A 15624-nucleotide genomic window follows, 5' to 3' on the forward strand; every position below is an offset into this window, starting at 1 on the left:
GTAGAATAATGAAAAGCAAAGAATTATAACTATATCCAAAAACATAAATGAATAAAAACTACATATAATATTGAGCAAAAGAAGCCAGATACAAAAGCATAATTGCATTTAAATACAGTGCGAAAGTATGAAAATCTACTCCTATGTTGTTTTGGAACTCCTAATCATATGGTAATATTATAAAACAGAAGAAACGTGACTGTAAGATGGCAGGGTAATGGTTACCTCTAGAGGATTGGAAAAGAGGTCTCGAGGAAAAGCCGGGGAGCTCTTGAGTGTTTAGAAATGTTATATTTCTCGCAGTGGATCATGGTATATGGGTGTTCATTTCATAGCAATTTAAGCTGATATTTACATACTTTTTAATATATTTGTTAAACTTCACAAATGATAAAAAAAATTAAAAATTAAACATGTGGACTTATTTTATAGTTATAGCCCAGTGAGACTTCAGAAAGTAGGAAGATACCAAAAATCCTGATGCCCAGGCCACATCCCAGGCCAGTTAAATCAGTATCTCTGGGAGAAGGATCTAAGTTTTGGTCATTTAAAAGTTTTCCCAGGTAATTCCAATGTGACACCAAGATTGGGAATTACACTCACTTTCTTTTTTTTTTTTTTTTAAATCAGAGCAGCTGACACAAATCTTCAACTCGTTGATGATGGCATCTGACAGTTTCAGCTATTAAGAAGAGAGAAAGAATCTGAGAAATTATGGCATACTCAACTGTGGACAGCTGAGTCTGGCATAGTGTGCCCTCATCATCACAAACAGGCTCGTATTACAAGCTACAAGCTACACTTATTCGACAACTATCAGCATTTGTCAACTGGCGCACAGATTTGAAGCCTCATTTCACAACTGGAGCAAGAGCGGACAGGAAGGAAAAATCAGAATAAGGTTTCAATGAGTTTCTGCAAATTCTCAGAAATCAGTGTCACAATAACAAAAAGAAAAAAAATAGCTGATATTTATTAAACATCTACTCTGTGCCATTTTAAGTGCTTTACATATAGCGGCTCATTAAATTTGAACAACCCCATGAGGTAGGTGCTGTTAATAGTTCTCAGTTTATAAATGGGAAAACTGAGGGCTATCAAGGTTAGGAGATGGCTCAATATCATACCTTAAATGCAAAGGTTTTCTCCAGGATGTGCTTACTTCACATTGCATGCCTGTATCAAAATATCTCATGTACCCAACAAATACATACACCTACTATGTACCCACAACTTTTTAATTATATTTTTTAAAACCCAAAGGGAAAAAAAGGTTTTCCAAGTATAGTTCAGAACCTTTTAGGGGATCCATAATGTCAAAACTATTTTCACAATAATACAAAAAGTTATGTATTTACCCTTTCCCCCCATTCTCTCATAAGTGTATACGATATGTGACATCACAGCTGGCTGAATGCAGGTACTATGAGAACCCAGGTTTTCTATTATGTTAACTAGTTTTACAAAAGTGTGAAACAACGGCATTCTTCTCATTAACTTGTTTTTGTTTCAGAAAATATAAGCATTTTTCTTAAAAATGTTACTTTTGTAAACATGTCATGGGTTCACCATTTTTTAACAAATTAATAAAAGTGTTCAGATTTTTTTCTTCATTTTCATTCCTAAGATGATAAATATTGATAGTGGGGTCCTGAGATCACAAAGTTTGAGAACTGCCAGCCAAGCAAGTGTCAGAGCCAACTCCAAGCCTATGAACTTCAGTGCCCGCAACATTGACCACTGCATGAAACCACCTCTCTCAATCAGTGGTGTCATCTGGAAAGTTTCCTTGGCCTGGCACGGTGGCTCACACCTGTAATCCCAGCACTTTCGGGGGTCGAGGCTAGTGGATCACTTGAGCTCAGGAGTTCAAGACCAGCCTTGGCAACATGGTGAAAACCTCTCTACCAAAAATACAAAAAATTGGCTGGTTGTGGTGGTGTGCACCTGTGGTCCCGGCTACTCGGGAGGCTGAGGCAGGAGAATCACTTGAACATGGGAGGCAGAGGCTGAAGTGAGCCGAGATCACACCATTGCACTCTAGCCTTGGTGACAGAAGTGAAACTCTGTCTCCAAAGAAAAAAGAAAGTTTCCTTGAAGGCTTTTTCCCTCACCTTGTTTAACATAATTGAGAGCATACAATAAACACAATTTTATATGCTGTTTTTTGGCATTTAAAACAGGGCTCCCCAACAGCCTATAACAGTCCATAGCCTGTTATGAACCAGGCAGCACAGCAGGTGAGTGGCAGGCAAGCCAGCCTGAGCTCCACCTCCTATCAGATGAGCAGCTGCATAAGATTCTCATAGGAGCATGAACCCTATTGTGAACTGTGCATGCCAGTTCTATGCCTGATGATCTGTGGTGGAACAGTCTTATCCTAAAACCATCCCCCCGCCTGTGGAAAATTGTCTTCCATGAAACAAACCATCCCCTGGTACCAAAAAGATAGAGGACCACTGATTTAAAATAACAACATTAGCATTGACCTGGCTTAAAACCCTCTAACGGCTTTCCATTTTACATGGAATGAATCCAGACTCCCTATTCATCATGTCCCAAGAGCCCTTCCTGGTCCCCTGCCTGCCAGCCTCTTCAACTTCACCTCCCAACATTCTCACCCTCCTTCACCTAGCTGAGGCTTTGCTGATAGGCTTTCTCCAACTTAATCGGCTCATTCCTGCCTCAGGACATTTGCATTGGCTGTGCCCTCTGCCTGGAACACTTTAATCCCAAGGTATTCACATGGAAGTTTCTCTGAACACTTGGGTCACAGCTCTGGTGTCACCTCACCCTCTCAATGAGACCTTTTACATTACTAAGTTCTTTCTTAACAATTCTGATATCATCTTACTGATTTCTTTCTTTATTATCTGTCTTCATCCCACTAGAATATAATCTCCATGAAAACAGAAATTTACTCACAACTACAATTTTAATGCCCAGAGCAGGATGCCATTGGTAGATACTCTATTTTTGTTGACTATAGGTGCTCTATAAATACTTGTTGAATTAATTATTTTACAACTTTTTAGTAAATGCTACATATTTAACTTTCTACTAGGCATTTTCCCACAGATGCATCATAGATTCAAACTCAATATATCAAGACGAGAGCTCATCCTCATACTACCTTAACCAGTTGCCCCTCCTGTGTTCCCTATACCAGTATCTGATACCATCACATCCACCCCAGCATCCAAATCAGAAATCTGAGATTTCTCCCTCTCTCCAACACACCATATCAAATTACTCCCCAAATACCTGACGGCTTGTGTTCCTGCCCAAGCTATGCTTCACTTCTGGAACTTTCCTCCTGTTGTCCCCTCTGCTAGGATGCCCATCCTCTTACTTCTCATCTGCTTCAATATGTTTGATCCTGGAAGGGTCAGCATGAGATGGGGGGGTGGGCAGGTCTTCCAGGAAGCCTTTCTGAGCCCTGGCCACTCCCTACCTCCGTGAGTGGCTTCAGGACCACTCATCGGTAGTTCCATGACGCCCCCATACCTCACTGCTTCTTAACTACTGACTTACAATTATTTATATGCTGGTTCCCAGCCCTGTCTCACGAGACTGTGAGCTACTTGAGAGCGGGTAATCTAACTCACCTATGGGGCCCAAGAACCAAACTCAGCGCCTGCTCAATTAAAGGAAGCTGGTGTCTTAAGGGTAAAGGAGTCAGCAGACAGCTGTGTGGTCTTGAGTAGGATAATCAATCTCTTTGAGTCTTGGTTTCCTCGGCTATAAAATCAGGATTATAGGGAGGCTGTGAGTATTCGATGAAATGAGGTAAATGCCACTAAAGCACCTGAAAGACAGTGCTCAATAAGTGAGCACCATATGATGGAAGAAAGAAAGGAGGGAGGACAGGGGGAGCATGCAAGGATCCAAGCTTCAAGTGATGTGTTTAATGAGTAAATAAAAAGGTACATTTTCATGCTAATTATATTTTTACAAAAATAGAATTCTTTATTGAGACAACCATAGATATTTATTTCTATAATAAACTATGGTAGCCATGAGATCAATATAACATCAGAACAAGATTTAAAGAAAAATTAGTACCTTGGTACAATTACTTTCTTCATGAATACTTAATTATATCAATCACTGTTCACTCTAATTATGGTTTTTATCTCAGGATCTACCAAAATGTGTTAACCTGAGTCCTTTACCTTAGAAACCAACTATGCCAGTTAGGGGCATTGGCTTAGCACAGTTTAGACTTCAGGGTCTTTCACAGAAATTAAGGCTACAAGCAATATGTTTTTCTGTTTTTTTGAGATGGAGTTTCACTCTTTTGCCCAGGTTGGAGTGAAATGGCATGATCTCGGGTCACTGCAACCTCCACCCCCCGGGTTCAAGCAATTCTCCTGCCTCAGCCTCCCGAGTAGCTGGGATTACAGGCGCCTGCCACCATGCCTGGCTAACTTTTGTATTTTTAGTAGAGACAGGGTTTCACCATGTTGGCCAGGCTGGTCTTGAACTCCTGACCTCAGGTGATCCACCTGCCTCGGCCTCCCAAAGTACTGGGATTACAAGCATAAACCACTGCTCCCGGTCAAGCAATGTTTCTTCTACAACAGGTTTCTGTTCAACAATCCTTGCAAGAGATCTGCAGCTACTCAAATAGCTATTCTAGTAAATGCCCCACTTCTTCTTTCAGTCCTTAAATCCCCTTGGAAAAATTTTAAGTCCCCCTTCTGGTGACTAAGACTAGCTGAGAGGGGCACACGAGCCCAGATCAACCTCCCTGTTTCTCCCCTTCTGAGCATGCTCAGGCATTCTACCACCTCTTCTTCCCTCCCAACCCACCCAACACAGGTTGACCAGATGCCCTGAAGAGAGGGGAGGGTGGGGGTTGAGGGGTGAGGATTCTTTTCAGATTTCTAGGCTGACACTCTGATTTTGGGTGACTCAGATTGTTTCTATGAAAGGAGTCCCACAAAAAACTCTTTTCCCTAAGGTGCCTGTACTCACAGGGGAAGCCATGCCACCTCTGCCTCCAAAATATTTGTTCCCTATCTCCAATATTCTGAACAAGAGAGAAAAGCCATGCTACTGCAAGATGTCACAGGTCTGTTTAAAATCCTATAAGTGTCTCTTCATGGATCAGAAAAAAAAGAGGGAGGAGAGTTCATTTTTCCAACTTCACTGTTTTTCTATTTAAGGAAAGCTTCTCCTTGCTCCCTTCTTTATGGGAGCAATTTATCAGCCTTATCAACCATTTTATATAGTTAAAAATACTCCAGCTACAAATTACAATCTAAAAACAGCCTGGAGAACACAAAACCTGTGATTTATAGAATGACACATTTAAATAAACCTTAATAAAGTTCTCAAACAGCTACAAAGGGCTTTCTGCTCTTTCTGCTCGACTACTGGCCGAGCTCCTTGTTCAAATAACAAGATGAACTTACTACCTCTTTGGAGATGTGTATCCCCCTTTTCCTATGTGTTGCAGAGAAAACCTATCTAATGACCTTTTGGGGGCCTTAAAAAACATTTGTCATTTAAAGAAAACACACTGTGGAATAAATATGAGGCGCTTAGCCTCAGCACATCTGTTATTGATTTGTGTAATTAGTAAAAACCAGCTCGCGGCATCCAGGAGTGACCCAGGCCTGAACATTCATCCAGTTCTGGACTTTCCCCAGAGCACATCTGGAAGGTGAGGGGGAGCAGAGCTGCCATGCCAGGTGGAGATGGGCTCACAGGTAACCAAATCCATGAAGTCATCAGAGCCTTAAGATTAGTCGCACTCTTTCATGTCACTTTCCAAGCTTTTTGTTGTTTTATTATACTGTTTGACAGAACTAAAGTTTTTCCAGCCTTGACAAGATAATTGCTTCCATATCACAGTAGAATTGAAGAAAAAAAAAAACCATACACAGCCCTGTATCTCACTGACAATGATAAATTGTTATCAGATAACATCCTCTCACAAGTACAGAGTACCAGTAGTTCCATAGTTTTGAGCATGAATTTTCTAAATAGGACCTCAACTAATTTTTTTTTTTAATTTAGCTGTATCCTTGGTGGGGGACAGTTCCTCTTTATGAAAAGTCCTGAGGGCATAGGGTGCTTTTAAAATAAGTTACAGGTATAAATAGTGACTCCAAACCCAGAGTGAACTCCACAAAACTCATATGGGTTTCAATAATAGATTGGGATAAGGCATGTCCTTAAAAGGCATCCATGATTCAGTTTAGAGACTTAGTCTCCTTTATCCAAACCTCTCTGGTGCAGAAATCTGGCTGGAAATCTCATTAGAACAAATTTAATTTAATTTGTTTCTCAGTGGCAGTTGAGTTGGAGCGTTTGCCAGCAGAAGGTGTCCTCAAGCTTCCAGATGATTCTACAAAACAGTTTGCCTAGGGACAGGCCCGTCCCTCCCACAGCACTAAGCTATGACACATCGCACAAGACATGAGGTCTCTTTCAATAGAGGGCTCATTTCCTCCACATAGTCACATCGAACTGAGTGTTTCTGGACATTTCTCCTCTAGATTCCAAATAAAGCAAACATTTGCTGGTTAGGGGTTTAGGGAAGACAGTGTTTTGTTTTGTTTTAAAAAAAAAAAAAAAGGATATAGCCATTAGCTTTTCCAAATTTATAACAACCCAAGAGGTCACTTATCATCAGGTAGAGTAGGCAGAGCACTGAAGCGCGACCCAGAAGACTTGGTTCCGGTCCTAGCTTTGCCTACCGCTGATCCTCAGCTCCTGGGGCATCAGACTCCTCCTCTGTAAAACGAGGGACTGGACTCAGTATCTCTGAAATTCTCTGCCAGAGTAAAGATTCTAGGTTTCCACAAGATACATACTTTTTGTTCTTTGTTCCCACTGCTTCTCCCAGGAAATTCCACCCAATATAGGAAACAAAAGGGAGTCTGGTCTGTGGGTTCTTTTCACTGTACATCCCTAGCCAATCACAACATAAGCAGCATACTGAAGTTAACCAGAGGAAAGTCCATAAACCAACTACAACCCAGCCTACATCACATGATCATCCATCACAGATGTCCTAAGTGCCATCATCCCACAGGCAGTGATGCTCCCACCCATCCGCCCTCTTGAAGCCTTGCACACCACAGCTGGATTTGCCTACACATCTGCCCCAGCCCACCTACCAGGATGGGGCACTGGCTGGAATCTACTGGAGCTCTCACCAGAGAATAATTGCCTGGATAAAATCCACCAGGCACCAAAGACAGACTGATGTAGTAAAGAAATAGCACATGTCACTTCATTAAATAATTAAACTGGTGTTTTAGAAAGTCAACATTGTGTCTTAAAAAACACAATCTGTTTACATTTGGTCAGATGTTTTCAGCTGAAGAAAGGATTACTTCCAAACAATCTGCTGAGAGGTACAGGGATGAATATTTAGGTGCTTATGAATGATGCTGGGATTTGACAGGGTTGGCCCCAAGACATGGCTTATCCATAGTAAATTTATTCCAAAAGCAACTTTTGGTAGAGAAATAAGAGAAAGGAGATTACAGGGTTATTCAACATTTGTTTTGCATTTATGAAAATAAAATCTTTCCCAGACTGTAGGTTCCTTGAGGGCAGGAACGGCATCCCTTTGATTCACTCTGTTGTTCCTTGGGGGACGGGGGGGCATCAGAGGACCTGGTCCTAAACTGGCACCCAGTTTATTGTTGGTAAATGAACAAGCATTCAGACCATAGGTTCTGCATTGGAGAATATGTGTGCAACTCTCACTGCTGTTGGGACTGGACAGAGAAAGTGACGGAAGATTGGGCCTACCCGGGAATGGCCTCTAAAGAGATGCCAGCTATTACCAACTCTGCCAGGCCTTGGAATTGTTATTACTACTGGCTCCATTTCACTATGGAGCTTTCAATTCTGTTAAAGCAGTTTAGGAGAGGGGTGGCAGGGAGTGGGAAGATCTCAGACAGCTGACTTTCTTTAAAAGACTGGAAGTACGTGGCTATCTAAGGGGCTTTAAGGGCTAAGAAAGCCTCATCACCCGCTACATGGTGTTGGAGGCCAAAGCCACATGTTGGGTGATCTTAACGGGGAGTGAGAGAGTAAGATGGTGAAATTGTCCCCCATTCAAAAATTCTCATTCTCTGTAGACTAATGTTCTGACAAATATGTTGTTTTCTTTTCACTTGCCTCATTTACAGCATATTGTCCTTAGAAAAACAGGACTAAAAAAAGCCAAAACATTTTTCAGTTAAACCTGTTGCTAATCAGGCCCTTCCAGGGAAAAACAGGGAATGGAAAAGAGACAATGATCCCTGCCAATCTCAATTCCAAATCCAAGTCACCTGCACAGCCAGTCTTCAGTACCGCTAACATGCCAGGGCACTCCCATGTGGGGTGAGGCTGGGGAACACCGGAGTCTCCATCTTCACAGTGGTAGAACACCTGCTCTAGAACAGGCTTCTTGCTGTAGACAACACTGCTAAATAAGCTCCCCCTTCAACGCCATGCAGTTTTTGAAAGGTATTTCTGAATGAGTTGGTGTTAAATACAATTTTAGAAATTAGAATATTTTAGCTAATTACAGGTCAGTGGGAAAGTGTATGAGGGGAGGGATGTCCTCCTTTTACTCCATTGTCTCACACCCTTCTGCAAATCAGGCCCCAAATCCCTGAAGGGAGCTAGAATTTCAGGCCTTCAGATCTCCACTTAATTTTTAAAATATTCACACACTTGCTTGCAGACTAATTGCGCCTAAGTCATCCCAGATCCTCCTAAGTCATTCTAGATCCTCACACATTTCTCCTTTCCCCATGCTCTCATATTACCTTTAAATACAAGTTGTTTTTTGTTTTGTTTTGTTTTTTCTGTTTTCGTTTTTTGTTTTTTTGAGATGGAGTCTTGCTCCATCACCCAGACTGGAGTGCAGTGGTGTGATCTTGGCTCACTGCAACCTCCACCTCCCAGGTTCAAGTGATTCTCCTGCCTCAGCCTCCTAAGTAGCTGGGATTACAGGCACGCTTCACCATGTCCGGCTATGTTTTGTATTTTTGGTAGAGACAAAGTTTCACTATGTTGGCTAGGCTGGTCTCAAACTCCTAACCTCAAGTGATCTGCCCACCTTGGCCTCCCAAAGTGCTAGGATTGCAGGCGTGAGCCACTGCACTGAACTAAATACAATATTTCTATTAGACTTATTTATTTATGCACTTCTTTATTTCCCAATGAGAAAACCAGTTCTAGGTGGGCAAGAGTTTGTCCTTTTCATTATTTTGTCTTTATAGCAAGCAAGTCTTTCTATTAGCAAGTTGACAATGTCATGTGACTCACAGATGAGGAAGACAGAAATTATTAAATTAAAAACAACATCTTGGGCCGGGCACAGTGGCTCACGCCTGTAATCCCAGCATTTTGAGGGGCCGAGACGGGTGGATCACAAGGTCAGAAGATTGAGGCTATCCTGGTCGACCTGGTGAAACCCTGTCTCTACTTAAAAAATACAAAAATTAGTTGGGTGTGATGGCATGTGCCTGTAGTCTCAGCTACTCAGGAGGCTGAGGCAGGAGAATTGCCTGAACTCAGGAGGTGGAGGTTACAGTGAGCCAAGATCACACCATTGCACTCCAGCTTGGCAACAGAGCAAGACTCGTCTAAAAAAAAAAAACTTAAATGTCTATAGACTCAGAAGTTAAATAATTTATAATCTGTGTTTCAGAATGTCATTAAGAAAAATAACGTTTGAAGAATGTAAATCAAGAGAACTTTCTCAAAGTGTGACAAGTTGTGTTTTTAATAAGAAAGCTGTAAAAGAATATGATTTTAGTAGCATACAAGTTGAGATATATTCACATACAAATATATTTATAATATGAAAAAAATCTTTGAGAATAATGGAAAAGACTTTGCAGAAGTTTAAATGTAAACCCTTACTTTGGTATATAAAACAGGGATATTTTGTCCCTTGGACTAGAGTTAATTATTAAAGTGAAAGTTTTTGTAAAGGGAGAAACATAAATAGCCTGTTCCTATGGGAACAACATTCTTGGCATCATTTTGCTCTTTGCACGTCTTATTGTTTTCAAAACACTAGAACTGGGATAAATAGCAAGGCAATGTCAAGCTTTGAAATTGTTGCTATAGAAGCATCTATTCCAGAATTTCACAAAGTGAGTTCCATATGGCACCTGTTCTACAGGACATGATATGTGTTGCTTAGAAAAAGCAGCATTCCAGCCAGGCACGGTGGCTCACACTTGTAATCACAGCACTTTGGGAGGCCAAGACGGGTGGATTACAAGGTCATGAGATCGAGACCATCCTGGCTAACACAGTGAAACCTCGTCTCTACTAAAAAAAAAAAAATTAGCCAGGCATGGTGGTGGGTGCCTGTAGTCCCAGCTAGTTCAGAGGCTGAGGCAGGAGAATGGCTTGAACCCGGGAGGCAGAGCTTGCAGTGAGCCAAGATCACACCACTGCACTCCAGCCTGGGTGACAGAGCGAGACCCTGTCTCAAAAACAAAAACAAAAATACACACACACAAAAGAAAAAGCAGCATTCCATGCCAAATGAGTTTGGGTAATAATACCAAATCTCATTGACTCTAAAGCGCAATTGATTGTTAGAAATACCATTGTCAATGCCAAAATTCGACCAAATGGGGAATCTGACATTCCCATAAAGGTAGGGCAACAATGAGCTACAACCTCAGTGTAAAAAAGAAATCTTCATGCAGAAAGGGACTGCAAGGAAACTAGCCTGTGTCAGCTTTGCACTAACTAAAGGGAGAGACAGAATCTCTCTTGAAAACATGGACCTCAAGCTGCTATTCACTAGAATCAGCAATCTGAATTCAAAAAGTGTATGGAAAGAGAAAGATCTTAGGCTGGCAGCAGTGCCCACAGGGAACTGGAAGAAGTCACACTTGACTTCTTGCTCTCTGGAAAGCTGACTTCAATCCAGATCAAAGGATATTGTAATATACTTTTGACTGTAAAGACATAGCCAAGTTTTAGAGATGTCAGATGTGAGAATACATATATATGCATCCTGGAGTCAAATATAGTAGTGTTTCTTTACATTCAGACTTGTCAGAGCCTACAATTCACAGACTAATGTGAATTGTAAATTTTTAAGCCTGAAGAGAGAAGATGGGGGGGGTGAGAGTGTGAAGAAATAGAATTTACTGGACAGTAGAACTCCCAAATATTATTTAGAAAATATTGAACAAGAACTGATACAGACTAAGAGGTGGAAACACCCCAAATGTCCATAGATGCATAATGGATAAACAAAATGTAGTATATACGTGCAATGTAACGCAATTCAGCCTGAAAAAGAAGAGAAATACTGCCACATGCTACAACATGGATGAATCTGGAGGACATTATGCTAAATGAAATAAGCGTGTCACAAAAAGACAAATACTATATGATTCCATTTATATGAGGTAATTAAAGTAGTAAAACTCATAGAAAAAGAAAGTTGAATGGTGGTTGCCAGGGACTAGGGGAAATGGAAAATTGTTATTCAGTGGATATAAAGTTTCAGCTTTGCAGAATGAAAAAATTTTAGAGATCTGTTGCACAACAATGTGTACCTACTTAGCACTACCAAACTCTACACTTAAAAATCCTTAAGTTGGTAAATTTTATCTCATGGTTTTTACCGTAATTAAGCTAATATAGACCATGATTGTAAAACCTACTTCATATGGTTATTGTAACTATTGAGCTAATGCAGGTAAAACATTTAGACAATGCCTGAAGCATAGTAAGTACTATTTAAATGTTAGCTATAATTATGACTTGTTTGTATCCCTACTTGTTAGTATGAACAATATCATGATTCTACAAAGCAGCTGACCCCACAATACTGATGCCACTACATGGGTACTGTCACTGACTGGCTGTCCTCTCCTTTCCAACAGGTGATAAGCAATTGCTACTTATCACTCTCCTGGAAAGCCCATCTATTCTCTGACAAGTGTGGAAATAAAACCTTAAGCCTTCCACAACATGAATAGCTAGTAAAATTTGTGAGATCACACTTCGCCATGCCCATCAAGAGCACACTTTTTAACATACCCAGGACATAAGGTCCGGGAGGCACCACGGCCTAACACATAGCAAAGGCTTAGTGAATATTTATTAAATGAGTGAAATCCTTAAATAGTGGGACCAAAGTACCCTTTTCAGTATAAGCTTAGGTCCCAATTTGATAAGGTCATCATACAAATTAGGGCAAAGTAGATAGCAGTCCAGGACTCCTATTCGGAGGCCCAATTATTTTTCTATGGTGATTCCTCCTCTGTCTAAGAAAACGTATCCTGCCCTATTTAAATCAGCCAAGAACCAGCCAAAACACCTGGAAAATCCACTCTATGTGTTTCCTAGAATGAAAGGATGTATAAATAACTAAGAAATGTATCATCCGTAGCCCAATTAACTATTGTATCATATTAATATTAACACAACTGAGAAAAACAGCATTCTACATTCTGAAATCAGTTCCATAACCACATTTAGATCTTAAGACCCTGAGCCCTTTTGCCACAGGGATGGTCAGGCTGCACAGGTTTACACAGACCAGATCCGGAGCCTGCAGGGATGGCCCCTGGGGTGGGTAGAGTAAGTGGCAACTGTGTGAGTGACTGTAGGCACATCGGAATGGCTCCCTTTGCTGCAACTGCCTCAAGCATGGGAAAGGGCTATAGAAACACCCAACAACATGAAACGACTAGAAGGGCTTCTATATGGCAGGTAACATTCAAGATTTTATTACAGATGTATTGATGAGTTAGATGTACTTCTTTTCCTCAAGGAGCTAACGGTTAAGCTAGGTGAGATCATAACAGACTGGCTAAACTGGGGAAAGAAATCCTGTACCCTGAACAGACATCCCCTGTCCACCTGGCCCTGTCTTAGTGCAGGTAAAATATGCTTCAGGGACAGTGACCTGGCAAGAGGGCTGAAAGGATTTTAAATCCTCTGGAAAAATTCAACTGGGGGAGATCAGCTGTTTGCTTAACTGGCCCCTCTGCTTTTGAAAAGGTGAATAAGGTCTAATGTTGTTGACAAAACAAAAAGTCAGCAGATTGGACTTTACTCTGGTCTGTGTTCAAGGAAGCAGAACTTGGGATATTCTTCTAGGTTTTCTAGCCCAGTGGTTCTCAAAGTACAGTTCTAGGGTCTAGAGCCCAGCAGGCAGTACTTTAACCAGCCCTCCATGTGGTTCCCATGCATGCTAAAGCTTGAGAACCACTGGTCCAACCCAATTCACCGGCTTTGGAAAGAACACAGATGGTCAACGGGAACTAACAATGGATTCAAAATGAAGATTGTGCAATTAACTAGAGCTTTCAGTGTAAAAAAAACAAAAGGGAAAGAAAGGGACACAGAAAAGAAACATGTTTGTTAAATCAAACATTTCAGAAACCTAATCACAGACAGGTGGTGTGCCTTACGGCTGGGTTCAACCATCAAGCTGCTCATGTCTTTGGGGGCAATTATTATTCTCCCTTGCTCTTTTAAAATGCAAATACCGATGAAAGAATAAAAATTCTAGTTGCTTAACATCTGGCTCTGACCAATTTTATCAGAACCCAGAAAACAACCTAAATGTAGAAGTTAGAAGTCATAGAACATTAGTTTCGACTTCACAGTTTTAACAGACAACTTAGAGGAACAGTTGCCTACTCAAGCTTAGTGTGTCTGCACATACACATCATTGACTACTCTTCTGTGTTCTAAGAGGTTTAAATGGGGTTTGTCCCTTCATAGTCTTGAGATTCTTCAACCTTAAGCCTTTGGAATATGAAAATTAGATCTCTTAGAAACACCTGTTAGCAGATGGTCTTGCTTTGTTCTTATGTGGAGGGAAAATCAACAGACTAGGAAGCCACAGGCCACATTCCCATGCTTGTCTTTGTCGGACAAAGGAGGAATCATGAGCATGTAAATATCACCAGCCCCATGCCCACTCTGAAGTAGCATTAAGATAAGTTCTAATTCTGAGTAGCTAAAATCAAGACTCTGTTTTACTTCAACTGTCAAGAAATTAACCAAAAAAAAGGCAAAAATATCAACATAATCTACTTTTAGTTTGGGGCATGTTATCCTAAAAAAAGAAAATTAGGAATGGGAACAGATGTGCCTCACTTTAAGAAATCTCAACTTCCCAGAAAAAGGGAAAAATACTGAAAACGTATTTTCATTGTAAAAAGGAATTCACTAATCTCCCTCAGCACATGTAAGAGAACAGAAGATGCCAAGATTTCATTTATATTCAGTCTTTTTGGAATAAAATAATTTTTTTTTAAATCACCTTCATGCATATCGTTGAATCCAGTGTCACTGATAAAACCCAAAGAAGGGAAGAACAACTGGATAAATCTCTGAGAGTTATGGTTACCATTTCATTCTCAAGGACAATCTTTTTTTTGTGTTGTTCAAAATGTCAATGCCATATCTACATTTAATTTTTTTAAAATTTATAAGTATATTTAGATGATATAGACATTACATTTTACAGTTGATTCATTGGGTCAACACTTTTCTGATATTGAAGATGTGTGGCTAAATAACTATCCTTTAAAATGTATAAGAAGTGATAAAAACAGAATCCTAATTTATAAATTTGCTACTTTTTCTTTCTTCCTACCAGCATTATCTATAGATCAACTTTTAGCTGATGAATTGCTGTCTAAACAGCTTTGGTGTCAGAGTACCAATTACTTCTCCCTAATATAAAACACATTTACCCTCAGCCCAGATACATTTAGTGTGTTAGATAAGAAACCATCTTCCCAGTAAAGATACCTCAACATTTCTTATTAGTGATTCGCAGACTTCTGTTCTAAATTAAAACTCTACAAGCTTACCTGTCATCATACCAAAAACATTTCAACAAAAACTAAAGTATGCACAGAAGGAGTACTCACTGGTTGACTATCTAAATAAGAAAATAAATACATAAAATTTCAGCTAGTTACACATTCTTCTTGGGTGCAAACCTCAAGTCAACTATCAATTACATAATTGTAATACTGTCACTTGAATCAGTCATTAAAAACTCTCAATTTATTATTGTTAGTAAAGAGCTATGAAGAAGAGTCATTTGTAATATCATATAAAAAAAAAAAATGCTTTTTACCAACCTGGGCTGAGAAACCACAGAAGAAACCAAACCAGAAATGCACAAGTGTAAATGCAAAATTCTTATAGAAGAAATAGCATAAGAATTTGCACATTCGGAAATAAGACCACCTTCCATGAACAAGGAGAAGCCTTTGGAGATATCTAAACTGTGCAAATGAATAGTCGCTGGCTAAGACTGCTTGCAATCCTTCCTGGCCGCTGATGCCAACACCAATGTGAGCACCTACAAAGGAAAGAGGAACACTGTCATTCCCAAAACAAAGCCACGATCTCTTTCGGAAACTTGTCATTCCTCTTTTATTTATGGAAAACTTGCAGCCATTGCAATTACAATTTTTCACATATATTATCTCATGAAGCGCTTATGATAGGTATTTATCTTAGTTTTACAAAAGAGGAAGTCAGGCTCAGAAAAGTTCAGTGACTTATAGAAGTTTTTACAATTGTAAGTGGCAAAGATGGGGTTAAAGTCACATATTACAAATGTGGGTCTGGTGTTCTTTCCTCTAC

The 15624-nt window shown here is 40.2% G+C and overlaps 1 protein-coding gene across 1 annotated transcript in view; it reads right to left on the minus strand.

Annotated features, from left to right (window-relative positions):
* The window catches only part of ATP8B4 (ATPase, class I, type 8B, member 4), a 257644-nt gene that overhangs the window by 22554 nt on the left and 219466 nt on the right, over window positions 1-15624 (minus strand). The window contains exon 23 of the mRNA XM_011928601.1: window positions 15114-15337. Within this exon, the coding sequence (XP_011783991.1) occupies window positions 15114-15337 (224 nt within the window). The remainder of the gene's footprint in view (window positions 1-15113; window positions 15338-15624) is intronic.

This window comes from Colobus angolensis, unplaced genomic scaffold (genome assembly GCF_000951035.1).
Source record: "Colobus angolensis palliatus isolate OR3802 unplaced genomic scaffold, Cang.pa_1.0 Scaffold78, whole genome shotgun sequence".
Lineage (NCBI taxonomy): Eukaryota > Metazoa > Chordata > Mammalia > Primates > Cercopithecidae > Colobus > Colobus angolensis.